This window comes from Micromys minutus (assembly GCF_963924665.1).
Source record: "Micromys minutus genome assembly, chromosome: 5".
NCBI classification, from domain to species: domain Eukaryota; kingdom Metazoa; phylum Chordata; class Mammalia; order Rodentia; family Muridae; genus Micromys; species Micromys minutus.
Window position 1 is genome coordinate 43,669,845 of NC_137974.1, and position 18,767 is coordinate 43,688,611.

General features: G+C 44.0%; 1 protein-coding gene across 2 annotated transcripts in view; it reads right to left on the bottom strand.

Moving 5' to 3' along the window:
* The window catches only part of ABCC4 (ATP binding cassette subfamily C member 4 (PEL blood group)), a 201,406-nt gene that overhangs the window by 93,804 nt on the left and 88,835 nt on the right, over window positions 1-18,767 (bottom strand). For both annotated transcript variants that reach the window (XM_080916846.1, XM_080916845.1), the window contains 3 exons: window positions 18,463-18,500; window positions 18,090-18,184; window positions 16,144-16,290 (listed from right to left, as the gene is read on the bottom strand). In XM_080916846.1, the coding sequence (XP_080772972.1) occupies window positions 16,144-16,290; window positions 18,090-18,184; window positions 18,463-18,500 (280 nt within the window). The remainder of the gene's footprint in view (window positions 1-16,143; window positions 16,291-18,089; window positions 18,185-18,462; window positions 18,501-18,767) is intronic.

Below are 18,767 nucleotides of genomic sequence, written 5' to 3' on the forward strand. Positions count from 1 at the left end.
AACTTGGCTGCATTAAATAATACCAGTGTAGGCTCAGAATGAAATAAAATCATGACAGGATCCAATCTCTCCGGCTGTCACGGACTCCACTCCCTTAGATGAAAGTCCCACAGCTCACCTCTGAAGGGTTCCTTTAAAGCTGAATGAACCTACTAGTCACAATTGGAAACTGTTAATATTTTCATCAGAAAGGAGTAAGAGAGTTTTAATTCACCAAGAAGTTACAACCAGGAGGCAAAGGTGACAAGCCGGAGAGTTCAGGCTGTACGGGTTGACAAACCCAACGCAACAAGACGGGGCTACCAACATTAGGACAGAGCTTGCCTAGCTTGCATGAGACATTTCAGACCAGCACCACATACACCAGGTGAGGTGGCACATGACTGTCAAATCAGCACATGGGAATCAGGAGTTCGAAGCTATCCTTAGCTACATAATTTAAGGCCCACAAGCAAATAGAAATTAGCATTTTTTTTGTTTGTTTAAAATTGCTAATAGCTGGAGTCAAGACTGGAGTGGGAAGAGTGTTTTCCTGGTAAAGCCTCGCCTTTTTCTGACCTTCCATTGAGAGGCATAGCTACTTCTGTTTGCTTTCTGTTGTAATAAAAATACTCTGACCAAAAGCAACCTGAGGAGGGAAGGGTTAATTGTATTATTTCCAGGTCAGGGTCCATCACTAGGGTTGGAAACTCAAGGCAGAAACCACAGAGGAAAGCTGCTTACTAGCTTGCTGATCTCTCCCTTGCTCTCTGCTAGTGTTCTTTTATACAGCCTAGATGGACCTGCCTAGGGATGGTGCCACCCACAGTGGGCTGGGCTGTCCCATATCTATCACTTGTCAAGGCAGCTCCTCACAGACATGACATAGGCCAATCTGATTGAGGTCATTCTTCAGTTGAGGCTTCCCCTTCCCAGGTAGCTTTAGGTTGTGTCAAGTTGACAATAACAACTAATCAGAACAATCACTTGACTTTTGTCCAGGTCTAGTGTGTGTCCTCAAATTTATCAAAAGAAGCAAAAAGGTTCAAAGGGACAAAGCACTGAAGACTTCTGAGGATTCTATGAAGAGAGAGACACAAAGTCAGGATGCATGAAATTCTACATGGACTCTCTCCAACTAAACTGTAGGTTGCAGAAGGTAGGAGGGTGATGTCTCTATCAGCCCATGTGCTAAAGTATTTTAGTAAATACATGAAAGGACTCTTGGGAGTGAGGCTGAAGGGGAGAAACAGAAGTCTTACACGGGTATGCTACCTCAGATTAACAAATGAGACACTGGCTGTTCACCTGCTAATGGCACATTTAGAACTGAAAAATCTGTAATTTTAAAATGAAAGCTATTCTCTCCTTTTTTTTTAAAACACCCCAACAATGGCAGCTTGTTTCTTTAAGAATTTATTTCTGCTTACAGTTCAGGGGTTCAGTCCAGTAGTGTGAGACAGAAGCTCACAGCAGTGGTCCACATACGGTACACCTTCCAGAGCTATCACAATTCAGGATCTCAACCAGAGAGCCTCATAGAGAGGGTGGATCTTTCTGGTTCTACTTAGGTCACCAGATAAACCCCACAAATGTGCCCAGAGGTTCAGTCTCCTAGGTGTTCTTGATTCTATCAGCTTGGCAATTAGCTCTACTGTGTGGTGGTTTGAATGAAAATGTCCCCCATGGGCTCATGGATTTAAATATTTGGTCCCTGACAGGGGTGGTGTTTGGGGAAGGATGTGAGGCCTTTTGAAGACATAAAAACCTTGAAGGGAGAAGTATCTCAGCTGGGGCAAACTCTAAGCCCTATAGCCTTGACTCTCTTCTTGATCCTGTGGTGCTGAAAAAATGGGTTCCTCCTGCCTTCTGCCATTTGCCAAGCTTTCCACCCTATGACTGTCACATCATGTACGACATTGAAGCATAAAAGAAACTCAAATGGGCTTTCCAAAAGCACAAAAAGTAGCAGTATAATTAAGCCGTGTACCTAAGTTTTTCTAAATAAGAAATTTAAAAAAAATAGCCAAGATTAGCTTTATATCCCATTATTTACTGCTTATGAGAAACTGTGGGGAGCAGAAAAAACAAAAGAGACCAAATTATCTGAGTATGAACACATGGCTTTCTGAGGGTTAATGCTCTCAGATCCTGCTGCCCTATAGCTTTTTACCCCAAACATGGAGACCTCTCCAGAGCACAGAACAGTGCGAACAGAGAGCTCTGAACCTCACCCTCATCTGTGGTTTTAGTAACCTATGGTCTGAAAACTTCACACAGAACCCTCCGGAAGGAGGGTTCGAAATTTTAAATGCCTTTAGTCCTAGCACATTATCGCTAACTCCTCGGTTCCACTGTGCATTATTGTGGCTTATCTCTCTCAGTACATAATCTGTGAATTAAACTTTCTTGTCAACATAAAATGAGGGCATGACCCGACCGACTGGTCAGCGAAATGAGTAAGGAGATAATCTGTTCTTTCTGAGCAAAGTGGCCAAGGTGCCGCACACTGAACTCTGTCGCCAAGAAGAGACATAAGCAAAGGAAGGAACTGGGCATGTCCGTGGGAATCCTTCTGGACCTGGACACTTGGACTCTCAGCTGCCATCGCCACGCGCATTGCTGTGAGCCCTGGTGCCCCTGAGTCTGACATCAAAATATCTGCACTAAAGAGGTTTACCCTGACCAGACCGAAAAGTGAGTTCACCCTCACCTTTCTCCCATATTCTGTTGACCTAGAGAACAGAAGGAATTCCCACAACTGACTACAGTGTTTGACCTTAGTTCTTCTAATACGGCCCATCTGAAATATCCGTTCTGTGGGGACAGGCATTTGCCACTAAACCTGACGACAAAAGAGAGCCAAGTACTAGAAGTTATCTTCTGAACTCCATGTGCACCTCCCACAATATAAAATAAATATAATAATAATCTATAAAAATCAATTTTATTAAACATTATAAGGCATCTCCAATGGCTCACTTAAAGAGCTCCAGATGAATATGTGACTGTGTCTTTATAGCTGTTTTAGAACAATTAATAACACTTTAGAAAGATTTGAGAACTTTGTGCCCTCTTTCCTTCCCCCTGATCAACACATACACATACAGTATCTGGGTACCTTCTGCCAAATTCCCAGGACACACACATACTGAGAGGTTAGTAAACGTTGAGCTGAAATTCTCACTCTAATCAACTGTTTGTGGGAATCTTGTTCTTTAGGTTTTTATTTCAACCTTCACATAGACAGACGGACGGACGGGGACAGTATCAAGAGGCCGGGACAGGAGAACATGGAGAATCGTGGACCCGCATAGCAGATGCTGGGGGTGGGGATGGGGGCAGAGAGCAGAGCGCATGCTTTCTTTTCTGTTTTCATTGTTAGGACGGCAGGTGACAGGAGATAATGCAAGAGACATTTGGGTAACTTTAAGTTGCCAAAATGAATAGAGCTGCTGTTCAGGGACAGGACACAGGGAAGGAGGCCAGATCTGTCCCACTCTAGGCAGATCCAGTTTGATAAGAAGCTAGATTTTTAATTGTCAACAGATACAGCCTGTCATATGACCAATCCCTGAGATATCAAAGGAGTGGGCAAAGGAATGCTGTGAAACCCTTCAGGATCCTTCTACAACCTGCTCGCTCTGGGGGGTTTCTTAGCTTTCTTTATTTCTTTTTTTCCTTTTTGGATATTTATTGTATTTACACTTCAAATGCTATCCCATTTCCCCCCAACTCCCCACCCCCACCCCTCCCCTTGCTTCCATAAAGGTGCTCTCTCTCCACCTCAGTGCCTTGGCATTCCCCTACTCTGGGAAAAAACACGCCTTCACTTGACCAAAGGCCTCTCTCCTCCCACTGAAGCCAGACAATGTCATCCTCTGCTACATATGCACCTGGAGCCATGGGTCTCTCCATGGGTGCTCAGTGGTTGGTGTTTGGGTCCCTGGGAGCTCTGGAGGGTTTGGTTGGTTGATAATGTTGTTCTTCCCATAGGGTTGCAGACCCTTTCAGCTCCTTCAGACTAAAGTCTTAGCTTTTAGTAAAGTTTAAAAAAAAAGTCTTCCCAATTATTTCTAAACAAATCCTATAGTGTGACAGGGTCAGCAGATGTCCGCAGGAAGAAACTCTGACATGACTAATGTTGACTTCCCTCTTGAAGAGACTGGCCAGGCGCTCTCCACCCACAGACACACCCGCAGCCTCCGCAGGTAAAACAGCAAACATCTGTTAGGTTTTTCCACCCAAAGCTATGCATCTGGATATCTCTCCCGGGCATTAGAATCAGCCAGTAATTTATGGCATTTTAAGTGTTGGTTTATTAATGCTAATGGGGCAGTCAATGTAGTAGAAAGCTATATTTGTCCTGTTTGATTTATTACGCCCTCCAGTTTTCTTAAAAAAAAAAAAAAAAAAGATAACCCATGGCTCTGAAGAGCCAGCTAGAAATCTCATTCTCTTCCCAGGTTGCCAAAGCTGTATTTTTCGCAAGAGGAAGCTCTGAAGCATCAGAATGTCCACCTGACAGACATGTAGGAGGGGTTGCCCAGAATTAACTGGAGTGAACAAACCACAGAATGTCTCTAAAAACATCCCATGAATAAAATTTGAAGGCTCAACAATCTAAAACTGCCTTGGGTTAACTTTAAATTTCACTTGTGAAATGTGTCATTTTTCACGCTTTCTGCAGAAGGTAAATGCGTGGAGGTTCTACGTTTTGACCGGCAACTGCGTTAAAAAAAAAAAAAGTTTCTCCCACTCTAACAAAGTACAACCATCCACTTACCTGGAATAATTCCAAAGTGCCATTTAATTAGGACTTAATTTATAAAATTTCAGACTGTCTTTCCTTAATTATAAATAGACTTCTGTATGGAACTTCAGCCATATCATTTTCAAACAAAAAGTAAACCAGATGTTTGGTACTCACATGCAAAATTGAGCTCTCATTGTAAAACCAAATTAACTCTAAAACAAACAGGAGTGAAACCCCACTGAAAACAAAACAGGCAAGGAAACAAAACCACACAATGCTGGTTTTGTCTGAGGCTTGTTCGTCTCGGGTGGTTTACCTGCTTCTCCACAAAGCCAGGACAGCATGCTCACCAAAGAGACTCATTACTCATCAAACTGCATAATGGCTTCAAGGAGAGGTGACTACAACAGACCCAGGTATTGGAACACTTGGTCCCCAGGTGGTGGCACTGCTTGGGGAGAAAGTAGTCGCAAGGGGTGGGCTTTGAGAATTTAAATCATGTCACTTCCAGGTCAAGGTCTCCATTTCACACCTGCCTTTGAGGGTGCAAGCTCTCTGCTCCGTGTTCCAGTGCCGTGCTCCCTCTGCGGCCTGACGCCACGCCCCTCCTCCCCACTCCATGACAAACTCTTACGCCTCAGGATCCAAAAGTCAGAATAAACTCACTCTTCCCTAAGTGGTTGGCCGTCCTGGTGTTTAATTACAGTAACAGAAAAATGACTTGGCTATCTATCTAGGATATTGATTTAGAATTTGTATATCAGAGGGAGAAAAAAAAAATCCCTAAAATTTTTTCATGTCATTTAAACAGTCAAAAAAATTCAACCAATCAATGTTAATTACTTATGTGGGAGGCCCACCCTCCCTCCCTCTCCCTCCCCCCCCCCACATAGTTGGTTCTATCAATCCCATGCTACATACAGTGTTGGAAGCAGTTTGACAAGGCCCCACAGCCTGGCATGGGTGAGCCTGTGATCTGTGGACAGGTAGGCAGCCTCCAAAGTTAGGCTCTTTACCACAGGCTACCTTTGTTCACAGCCACCACAGGGAAATAAGGGAGGGACCACTGCAGTTCCTGCTGGATAAACCTACCTACTGGTTCATTTCCAAACTTTCTGTCTTAAACCCCTTAATTATCAGGAAGCGATATAAAACATGCGGTACCATGAGAAAGGAAATCACACATGCACAGAACATGAGTGCTTCTGCAATCCAGAGCATCCTACTTGACAGCCAGAGCTCTGTCAACTCTGATGCCCAATCCAAAGCCACTGTGAGAATTAAGGGGCTAAAAGATGATGCTCAATGACTATGCAACCCCCCCTCAGATTCGCAATGACTATGTAAATCGATGAGGTGCCCCCCCCCCCCAGCAGCACAAGAGCTCACAGCTCACACTTGGACCTCATCTTAGCACTTAGTAATTTTAATAAAGAACACCCTAGAAACATTCCTGAAACTTAAGTCAATTAAATAGTTTTAATCCCCTACAGCTTCTGGAGTGCGGACTAAGACTGCTAAGACAATGTGGCATGGAGGAAATCTGAAGCTTTTCACATGGAGTTCTTGAATTCTCTAATGGAGAAGAGCAAAATGTGTGTGCCTGGACGGAAGACGGGATGAATCCAGAAGAAACTGGAGTTGATCGGCATTTGTGACAAGCAGCCGAGGCCCCTTCTCTTCACTCTGCCCAATGATACCAACACCCACTCACTGAGTCTGAAAGTCAAGGGGGAATGACTTTTCAGTACCCACCACCCATTCAACGCTACAAGGAATGGGTCACTTTTGCTCCCGCTAACATGGCCACACTGAGGCCACCTTTGAAAGGCTGGCTCCATGTGCTCACCCTGGCAAGTACACGTGCTAAGACTGGAATGATTCGGAGATTAGCATGGCCCCTGTGCAGAAAAGCACTTCATGTGCTAATTCATGAAGTGGTCCGTGCTTTTCTCGTTTAACTTCAGCACTCGGGAGGCAGAGACGGGCAGATCTCTGGGAGTTCAAGGCCAGTCCTGTCAAAGAAACGGTTCCAGGACAGCCAGGGATGCACAGAAGAAAAAAACCTGCCTCAAACAAACAAGCAAAAAGCAGGAAAGATGGGCGGACGGATGGACGGACAGATGGATAGACGGGCAGACAGACGAAAAAGGGAAAAGTTGGTACTGATGAGAGAACTTCAGTCTGCAGTATAGTAGATTAGTGGGACAAACTAAGTCATGTCTAACTTTCATTTTATTATAAACAATAAGAGATGCATTTTTAAAGATGTTAATACTATATCTTGTTCTCCAAAAAGGAAAAATAAATTTACAGTCCACACACTGCCCCTTCCCCCAGTTAATTTCATGACTCTAGGCCATTCTGACTCTAACAAAAGCATTTTTTTTCTTTTAATTATCTAAAAATATTATGTGTCTGAGTCCTTTGCCTATGTGTATGCAAACACTGAATACCCAAAAACTGGGGTCAGAGAGCTTTGTGAGTCATCACGGAGTGCTGGGAACCAAACCCGGGTCCTCTGCAGGAGCCACAGATGCTACCAACTGCAGAGCCATCACTCCAGCCCCCTTTTAAAACCGGTAATGACTTACAAGAAAGCAGTGTGTCTTTATGCTTTTACTCCTGTGTGGTTGTTTGGCTTTAATTCTGTCTTGAGACAGGGTTGTTCTCCTGCTCTGAAGCGCTTATAAGTAATGGAAACATATTAATCATGGCTCTGACTACGTATAAAGCACAGCCAATCTAATTGTGTGGAATGATGCTTGTGACAAAATATATGTCAGAAGAAATACTGAAGTATCTTTGCAAATGTCCCAGAGTCACAGGTGCTGGGTGCTGCTGTTCTTAACTGGGCCGCAGGTCCCTAGATCCAAGCACCAAAGGAGTCCAGCCATTGAGTTGAAAATCTTTAAACATCAGCTTTAAGTTCAGAGGGAAATCCCAAACTATCCACTAATCCCAGGGCAGGGAGGAGCTCACCAGGGCAGGGCTACCTTTTCTAGGGATATTTTCATGACAAGCTGGGGACTCCTCCACTTTCCAGCATAGGCAGACCTGCAGGCAGGATTTTCCCACCACGGTGAGACTCACAGACGCTGAATAAAGTCTGGTTAACGATTTCCAAACACCCAGAGCAAGTCTAAAATAGACTTTCCAGGTGTTCAGGAGGTTGAAACATTTGCCCACGTGATACAATCTATTAAAATGCAAATGTAAGAAGGAAAAAAAAAAAAGAAAGAAATGAAAGCAAAGAATTTCCAGAGCGGAGAACCTGATTGTGTGATAGCTTACTACCCAACCACAGCATTTTAATAACCTTCTGCTCAAAATACACTTTGAAGCTTGTCGAGTCTTTCTTCTAGATATTAAAGGGCTTCTACTTAAAGAGGGGGATATTTTTTTTTTACCTCAAAGATTAATCCTGGCTTTCAAGAATGAGAACACTCAATGGATTATGGCTGATTGCAAGATAATATTACTAAGAGAGAAAAAATATCATTGCTTATATTCTATTTCCTGTCATGACTTCTAGAAGGCACAGAGCACGCAGAAGTCTTCATAAAGGGTAACTCTGGATGCCCCTGCCCTGTTCCTGGCTTGAGCTGCAGCTCGGTGACTTCTGTGGTGGGTCGAGCCTTCCTAGCCTGCTGTAACTCAGCAGTTGTGAATCTCAAACACTGCATCCTGTACTCAAGTTTCCAAATTCCTTCTTCCTCCTGCTACTGTGGTTCCAGTTTGGAAACAGTTTGCCTTGAAGAACCAGGAGAAGAACTTTTAGAAACCTTATGACAACAGAGATCCACTCTGAGGCCACGGGTGGGAATGAGTTGGGTGTCTGTGTGTGAATCTAGAGCTTTATTCACAACTCTAGAAACTTCCAATTGTGTCTGTTGAAGGTCAAGGACAAGGGAACTGAAGCATTCACAGGTCCCCTCGCCCTCCCGACGGGAGACCCTCTCAATCTGCTTCAACCTCCCTTTCATTATAGCTTGAACACGTCTGCCCAGGTCTTAAAACCGGATGCATCATCTTCTGTTTCTTGGGGCCACACATTTTATAAAACACAACTACGAAATCACCCAAAACCCAAGCTTTGAAAAGGCTACAGACACTGAAGCCTCCAAGAACTTTATTAAGGTGTCTGACAGTTCCTCTTCCTCGGTTGGTAAACATCTGGAGGACCTGAATCACAGGTCATGAATCACAGCTTCCAAAGAACCAGCACCGGATTTTCTGTCTGTGCCCTCCCACTCTGTAGACAAGGTCTACTGGGATCTATTGTGAGCCTCTTAGGAAAGCAGAGCCCAATGGCACAGATACGCTAACTAGAGAACAAAAGGCTGTGACCAACCTTATTCTGATTACCACCAAACTCCATTGTTCTTCCTGGGCGTAGTTTGGGGAGACAAGCAGGAAGCCAACGCTTTAGCTAGCTCTATCAAACCAATATGAGTTTACTCATCAAGTTCAAAGTGCCCAATCTAGAGTCTGGGAAATGTGGTAATAAAATAACAGATAAGTTTGAAGAAACAAAGCCAACACAAGACACAGGTGGTGCATGCATAATTATCTATAAGAAACCAAAAAGCAAGCAAACAGACTTCTAGCCTAGTAAGTCCTTACTGACTTCCAAATTATACTCCCATACCACGCTTTATTCTGGCCAGATTCTCTCCCTAGCAACAACATTTATTCATGATGAACTTGGTACAGAACTCCAACACATTTTCTCTGGAAATGGTGTACCAAAGCAGAGACTTTATGTTAACATTCCTCACTATACTTTGTGCTTGAAGCATTTCTGGTTCTAGAACTGACATTGGGGAGAGATCTTTCAAATTTCAGAAAAAAAAAAAAAAAAAAAAAAGAAAGACCTTGCACTTCCAATCCCAGATGGCAAAGGCCAAGGAGTACATACATGCCTAACTCTAATTAGCTGGAAATTTAAACAGCACAGATTCCACATCATTGGATGTCTCTCGGTATACAGACTTAACATCAAAGAACTATCTACCTTCAGAGAAGACAGATTCACAAGGCTAGCATTAAACTCAGATACTTAATACAAACTTGCCATAAAGGGTAATTATCATTTTGACGAGAACTATGGTAAGCTGGCTAGAAGCAGACAAAAAAAATTTATACTTTATGTGAGACAAAATGTCACAAACTCAATGATGCCAATATTGAAAAAAATTTCCCCAGTTCACTCACTACAAAATGAATAACATTTATGATAGGGTGGATGAAATGAAATATAAATACATATGTAAGATTTAATATGTACCTTAGTGGAAAATAAATTGAAAGGATTACGCAAAATGTCACCTTTTTAATCTTCTATAATACAACATGATCATCATTTTGAACAAGTTAGCAGCTTCCTCAATCTTAGGTTTTAAATGTTCTATAGGATAACTGTGAACACAAAGCAGTCTGTCTGTCCGTCTCTGTGGTGTGTATGTGTTACTAACCTGCCCTATTTCCATACCCAATTTATTACGGAGAAAACCCCCAATTAAAGAGTAATATGAACACTCTAGCAGAGTGAGAGGAAGTCCAGTGAAACAGTGTGATAGTCACCAGCTGTAAAAAAGCACTGTAATCATCCCATTTAGAGAGATTACTGATGAAATGACAACAGCAATCAAATGTATGTAACTATGTAACTATTCAAACTCCTAACAAAGGCTTTATTATGCTATTAGCTGTAAGTGGGCAACACCCATAAAGTATCACTTACTATTACCCCGATAAGAGTTTAAGTACATATAGCCGTTGTTATGTGAAAAAACATTACTTTTAATATGTGACAACTTGACAGGAATTAATTGCCACACCTACTTCAAACCATTAGCTATTTCATTCAAACCAGAAAAAATAATATTTCTGTGGCTATTGAGGATCACGATGATTAACGCGATCTTTTATGTAATCCTTTTGTACTCACTCACGTTTGTTATTATTAACAAGGAAAAAAATGAGACAGGGAAGGTGTGTTTTTGTTTTGCAACAAAGCTCTTCTGATGATGACTAACTTCTTCCTTTGAACAGAAAAAGCCTCTTTCCCTAACTCATGTACATGTAAATATATTCTTTACAACTCACATAATTTTTTTTAGACCCATGGGCCTTATGCCAGAATTAGAGCCAACATGATCAGGATGGGTCCACAGAAGCTGTCAGGACGCTGCTGTTCTCATTTCCAACTGCTTACAGCTTCATCCGCCCTCAAAGAGGAGAAAGTGTCATCTCTGGTGGCCGTATCCACAGCAGACCTCACTCGAAAGGAAACAGAGGGAAAGACCTGGCAAAGACCTGGCACAGACGGGCATCTCCCGTTTCCAGCACCACTGCTGCATATTTATACTGGTGCCAAATGATGACTCCGGTGAGATATTTTAGCACGAAGCCGTGCCTTGTAAATCGTCTGAACGATGCTATGTCAAAACTCCTACCATAAATCAGAGGTTTTAAGAGCAGTACTTCTTGTTTAAACATGCTACCTGCTCAGCAGAGGCACCTGTGTGAACAGGCCTAGATTAATGTATGCTAAGCAGAGAGCCATTTTACCCCCACATGTATAGAGCTATAATTTAACAGGCCTATTATTGTCGAGGTAATTTTGACAGTGCTGTATTATACTTGTTAAAATGTGCATCTAGCACTAACTCCAGCGGTCACTGGAACTGAATAAACACACAGGTATCCTGCAATTAGATTGCTTCTCTATTGGGAACTTTCTTCCCTTGCTCTTCTGGCAAAGATAGGCTGACAGCTGATTTTATAAGTGCTCCAGCAAGACAGCCTTTCTGACGGGACAAACCCCTCCCCGTGTGGCTTCAACTATCTTTTTCACTTCTCCAGGAGTTCTTTAGCAACTTACCTGGACCGGAGGACTCCCTGTCCAGGCTGGGGAGGGAGAGCAATAGTGAGACCACTGACAGCCCCCCCCCTCCTCCCAGCGCCTCCGGGATGCACAGCCTAATTCAGAAGAGTTTATGTTTGTGCAAGCCCAATTTCCCACTCAAATGATCGGGAATGTGAATTTCAATCATTATGCGATCTCTAGATTTTTTTATTAGGATGTGTATGAGAGGATCTGTCTTAAAGTCTAAAACTACTGGAGGCATCCTCAATTTAATATAATTATATTATTTAAAATGCATATTTAAGTAACAGAAGTCAATGTACTTCTTTTCCCCATCTTGCCACATTTTATTTCTCACATACGTAACCAAAACGCTGTCACGAATTGATAGCTTTTCCCTGTGCAGTGCACACACCGGCACGCGCAACATGGCAGAAACATCTGTCCTGTGAATAAGCATACTGACCCCCACCCAAGATTAACTCTGTATCTCCCAGAGGAAGCATGTGAGTCAGAGGCAGCGGCTATTTCTCCCAGGCCGACTGACAAATTAATGCCAAATGAATATTTTTATGAACCTGAAGTTAATTCAGTTAGCCACGTGCATTGTGACCAAAACAGGGCAGGAGAAGACAGGACCACTACCAGCCACTCTCCTGTCTCCGAAAGCAAAAGGGGAAGTCGGGTGATGGCATAGAATGGACGGACTATGGTTTCAGACATCGTGGAAATAAAACTCAAGCTCGGTGATCATGCCTCCCTGGCCCCCGGAACTCAGGTTTGGGTAGGCAAACAGCAGTCAGAGCCAACCCTGTAGGAAATAAAATACATCCAGCCAAGAGGACACTTTCTGCCTATTCCAGAGTCTAGTCTTGAGTCTAGTCTTCGTGCTAAAATATCTCACCGGAGTCATCATTTGGCACCAGTATAAATATGCAGCAGTGTTGAGTAGGGATCAAAACAGCCTCTGGAATGGTAGGTGTTCCAAAGCAGCTAGCAAAGATTTCTTTAATGCAGCTTAGGCAAATGTGTAGATGATGTCACATATACAAACTAGGCTGGATTAGGCTGTGCATCCCTGAGAAGTTTGACTAATGTTTCCGTCCTAATAAATGGCAAAAAAAAAAAAAAAAAGTGGGTGGGGGGGTTGTAACATTTTCTGTCGAGTCTGACAAGGGACAAAAACAAACTAGCAAAGGAGAATTTGCCAAGAAAGCTGTTACCAGCACTCTCGGGTCTTGCCTGAGAATGCCCTGCAGCCCTGTTTCCTGCAATTCTGCGGCGCATGCTGCCCTCTTGTGCTCAACGCCAAAAGTAGCCTGCTCCCTGCAAGGAAACCCTTGACCCAGGGTTTGTGAGGCCATTTTATTAGGATCTTCTTGAACTAAAGTGCTGACAGAGAAGGTAAATGTTGATGTGGAAGTTCAGGGCTGCAGCTGAGATCTGAGGCCCCGTAATAGATGTAAGAGCCACCTCCAAACCATCAAGAAGGAGAAGAGGACAGAAGAGGAAGGGGTGAGGAGGAGGAAGCAGAAATAAATAAAGGGGGGGGGGGAGGAGCTGGCCCTTGGCAATCTAAGGCCACACACCATTTTGGTTCAAAATTGGCCCTAATTATTAACTTGAATCAAGATTAAACAGTTGGGAGCCATATTATAGAAACCCACCTAGACTAACTTGGCACACTCACATATGGATCTATTTTACTGAGACAACTGAGAATAAATTCACCTTACAACTTAGAGAGGTGTAGGCCTTGGTTACCAGCCATATAGGATGCAGACAATCTTAGTTCCGCAATAACAGCAGGCAGAAGAAAGTACCCCTTCAGGGCTGAGCCCACTCTCTCCTTTAGATACCACTCAGTGAACAAATGAAGGCTCAAGAGCCAATGTTTTAAGCAGCCTCTATGGAAAGCCTGAGTCTCTGGACAAGGGCAAAGGTCATCCACTGATCAGCACCAGAGGGGAGGTCTGGAAGGACATGGGCAGAGAGAGATAACACTCCTGGGGAGAGCATGCCAAGTCCCAAGACTTCAAGGCCAAGACACGTTTAAATCCCAGCATGTGCACTGGGAGAACATTCAGGCACAGGTAGAAACCAGAAAGCACAGAAGGGCCAGATCAAAGGCTCCAGCTGGTTTAAGACGAATGGGAGGTGGTGAGGGGCTCTGCAGGGGCAGAGCTATGAGGCTTTACCTCACGTTTCTATACCACTGTCCTCCCGTGTCTCACTCACTAGGCTGGATGCTGATAAACATCTTTCTAATCCCCTTACCTTACCTAAAACCTGGGAGGATGCTGGGAAGCAGAGACGTGAGACTCTCCAGCTGACCTCGGGGCCTCCTGAGAGCTGTCTCTGAAGACACACCTTTTAAAGACGTGCTTCTTGTGCCTTTACATTGCTCTGCAAATATGCTGTGTGACCAAGAAGGCATTGCATAACACAGATGCTTCCGCATACACAATATGGGACATAACCACTCCAGTATATATGTGTCCACTGTATGTATCTCTGCACCATGTTAAAGTGTGCAGAATTTTGCTCGTATGAGAACGTAAGTCTTAAAAAGTTTTAAAATGTGTTTTAAGTGCTCCACTAAAAAAGCAAACCAATCACGTTTACATTTCTGTCATGCGAGGACTAGGTGTGGGGTTCATTGGGGCTCTGTTTTCACTGAAGGAAAAAAGTTCTGCTCATGGACACAGGCCGGAGATATGAGATTAGTTACCCAAGATTTACACTGGGCTCCAAATCCCTCCATCAATAAGAAAATCAGTACCAGGTGGATCTTACGGGTCTCGAACATGAAGGGTCTGGTTAGGAGGATAAGTGGCAGAGCCACAGCACAACGCAGCCCACTAAATGCTCCAGGTATGCGCCTGGCTCTCAGGTTCTAGCAAAGCTGAGCAGCCAACATCGTACCTAGCACCAAAACCTCCAACTACCTTCTGACCAGAGCCCCAGCCAGACCGTGTGTCTTCCAACTGAGATTCACTGTTCTCTGGGCTCTACCTCATGCCCAGAGTAGACACAGTAAACATGGGATCGATGCATGTGTGACAATTTTTGGAATAGTCTCACTTAACCCTCACAACAAAAGGGGGAAGGTCAAGATCCCATCCCACAGACAAGAATGCTGAACGGGGTCTGTCACTGTCCCTTCGCTGAGAACTGATGGCGGAGCTGGATGCCACTTGAAGCTCTGAGTACCTCTCATCTGCCTAAGACTTAGTTTTTAGTAAGATGAGTGTGGACAGTGTCCCCATTTCACACATGCAAATGCCAAGGCACGGGGAGATCGAGAACCTGGCCTATGAGCCCTGTCTCGGCAGTAACCAGTGATTGTCACAGGGAGCTAGTGAATGGCCCCAGCGTCCATACTTTTAACCAACACATTCTACTTAGAAAACTACTCATCTAATACTATCCAAAAGTTCTGCTCTTGACCCAATAGTTACCTAATGGTTGGCCACGGTCATCCATGCTCCCTCTAGGCCATAGTCCTCCATAATAGGTCCCATTTATGACCTCCTGCACAAACAAAGCTGCTTCAAACCCCACCACTGACCCCCGGGCAACCAGGGCCTGTGATGATGACTAGCACTTTCTAGGAATCTGGACCTTCCTGCAGAAGCACGTGGGTCAGGGGAGCACTGTGAGGCTTCTATCCACTCATGCAAAGACACAGAGTACAGAAGAGCTCTTTAGCACAAAGACTCTGTTGTGCACCAAAGAGCACTTGTAAGCCACAGGGTCATGGGTGGTGACAAAACAAAGAAGGGGGAGTGGGGTTGTTGTTCATTTTTAAAATTGTGTTAAAAGTGAATGTTGGGGTACACGCCAGAGTCTCAGCACTTGTGAGAAAAAGGCAAGCGAGCTGTCATCAGTTGAGGGTCAGCCTGGGCTACATAGTGACTCCCAGTCTGGCCAGGGCTTGAGGAGCAAGGTACTACCTCAAAATACCAAATAAGGAACATATTTATGTGATATAATAATAAATAAGATGAAATAAAATTTACTAAGGGATGACCACAGTCTGGGGATTTTAGATGTATCTCCAGTACCAGTTAGGTCAGCCACATAGTCAAGTCCGCAGAGTCCACAAAGACAAGAAACAAGTGCATCCCCCCATTTCCTGCTCAGAGAGCGTTCCTTCTAGTGAGACCCTTTAAAAGGCAGGATAGCCCAATGCTGTGTAAACACAGCAGGTGTCTTAGAAACTGTGTGACTACACTTCGCCCTCAAGTTATCCAGGGAGCTCTGTGAGCCACCTGGCGATTGGATTCTCGACTCATTCTGCAAACTGGACGTCCGTGTGCGGTTACACACCCGTCCACGCCGAGGTAACTCTATGCAACTGGTATTTAGATTTCCAACTGTAGGAGAGAAGTATCAGGGAAGCCTACTGTAGAGAGGGAACAAACATGCAGAGTGATTGTCCCCTCTTTCAAAGACCAGAATGTCATCAGATCCTCAACGTGCACTTGCCTTAACAAGACACTTCTACCTGGGAGCTCGGCAGCTAACTTACCTATTGGATTTCTATCAAAGAACAACACTGGAGCCTTCAGGATCGACTCAAACATCCTGTTGTGCAAAGTCTGGGAAGCATTCACGAGGATATAGAATACCAGTAGAGATCTCGTTATGCCAAAAAAGACCGTGACTGCAGTTAAACCTGAAAGAGAGATCGGGATACAGAAAAACAGGATTTCCTTCAAGAACACTACAGTAGGTTATGCAGTTTCTAAAGATATTACTTGTCTTTTCCATACACGTCTAGGTCCCACATAAATATGATGCGCACACTGATAAAAATTAAAGTTTTTTTTTCCCCCTCACTGAATGGGAAATAAATATGTGGGGGGTGGGGTGGATAAAGTATGAACTGCAGGCTTTAAAAGTTAATTGCATGTCCTACTGAAAACTCACAGGAAAGATTTCTGCCTCCACATTCCAGCTGTCATTTCTAAGTCCCCAAATCTAACACTGGGGGGAGGGGGGGACGGAAGGTTCTGATACCAACGTGGGGTGCTAACAGGAACAATGATCAGAATGAGTTACCCTTTCCTGGTAGTAAACGCCCCTGTGGCTTTAAAGAGTTTGAAAACACCACATCAGGCTGCACACAGGAAAACTGTTAAACAGCTAAATTGTGAGACCGTGTAAATCACGTTTTAACCTAAGATAAACCAGTCAACTCATCCCTCAACGTGGGTCTCATAGAAACATAGCGCATTTCAGATGCACAGCATTAAGACTGTGTTTAACTAAGGCGTTCTTGAGCAGCCGCCCTGCACGGATGTGTGTGGGGTGAGGGGTGTGCTGTGTGATGCTGAGGACACACAGCAGGCAAGCACTCTACCTTGAGCTACACCCCTAATCTCTGCTTTCCTCGTATCTATTAGCTTTTAGCTCACGTTGCTGGAGAGGCTGGGAAGTTGTGAGGTAAACACACGTTGCCTTCTAACCACACAGCCTTAACCCCTGAAAGCTACTTAATTCAGATACTCCACACACAGGAGTTTCCCTTGGCCGCCCATCCTACCTGAATAGATAGTGGATCTATTTCCTTTTAGGTTTTTGCATAGTCTTTCCAGTAGGGATGGTAACCGGTCAGTGGATTTAGGTTTCTTAGCAAGAGTTCAACAAAATAAGTTCCAAACCTCGGTGAATATCTAACAGAGATAATTCATTCTAGCCAAGGAAAGCCTGAACAAGTGTTTCCCGTGGGAATACTTGAAATTTTAGATGAGGATTTTCTTTTAAAAAAAGTAATTCTACACGTATTCCGGGCACTCTTGTGAAAACAGAGTGTGGTGTTAATATTAGCCTGGCAAACCAAATGTTAAATTAATCACACAGTTGGAGACGTGATAACATTGTTGGTCTCGAAGTAGGAAAGAGAAGTTTTAATTCCTACACACTGGGTTTCCCCCTGCTTAGCTTCCCTCTTCGGTAATTAGTGAAGCCCGAGAGATGAGCAGTGTGCTGCAGAAAGCTTTGCATACCTGTGAGGGATAATGCTTTTATTTGGGGGGCCCTGCTGCCAGAGAATTCCATCCAAGTTCAATAAAGGCCTGGGCTTACTCAGTCAGAATTGGAACAATCCAAACCACAGGGTGGGATCCGTTTCTAATCCCCCTGCCCATCCATACAATGATATAAGATTTAGCGAAAGCGACCTATTAGAATAGACAATAGCCACATATTTCCAGTGGCTGGTTTTCTGAACGCTCAATCCTAGTTTAACTTTCAAAATCCAGTACAGAGTAAATTAAGAGTCTCCATTCAACCTCTTTTTTCTGGTAGATTTAAAAAAAATAATTATTCTAATTAATTCACAGAGTAAATGCGACTGAGCCTCCTAATCTGCTAAGACGTTACTGAATTACTCCTAGGAGCTCTGGTTACTCACCCAGGCTCATTGTGAGCACCTCAGGCCCTCATATAATGGACCAAATGACTAAACTTTACCTGCATACATTCCTAAGTACCAGCTGAGATCCAGGGTCTCGGTTACATTTCCGTTGGCATTTTCAGTGTTGTTCAGTGCACCTTGCTTGTTCGCCCTATGGAAGAAACACAAGAGGGAGAAAAAAATTACTAAGAAATAGATTTAGGTAAAAACAAAACAAAAAGAACCTCAGCTTAACTCTAGTGTCTTGTGCTGGAAAGCACTTCTTGGCTCACACAATGCTTGATGCATCTGCCTTTTAAACTTTGAATCTTCAGGTGACTAAGGTTAGAATAGAAGGCCCAACAGACACCATCTCCTCCTAAAAACCTGTGGGAAAATGGAAGCTACCCATGGATCATACAGCCTTTGATTCAGACCAGAGGAACTTACCAGTGAGAAAGCCACCAGTCCTGAAGCACATAGAAAACCTGTGGACGGAAGCAAAACAGCATTGGCGTGACTCTCGTGACCTCCAAACTCGAAACTCAAACTTGCTAAGGACTCGGAATGCAGAGGAAGCTGCCAGAGCAGTAGAAGGGTCAGCCGGCTCAGGGCTATGCCCAACCCAACTCCCAGACAAGATGTCACCCCTGCCAAGCTCCTACAAGGTAACCCCCACTCCTCTCTTCTATACGATTCCCAACTAAGGTTGGCGACACCCTGGCTGCTCCCTGCCAGACAGCACACCCCACTGT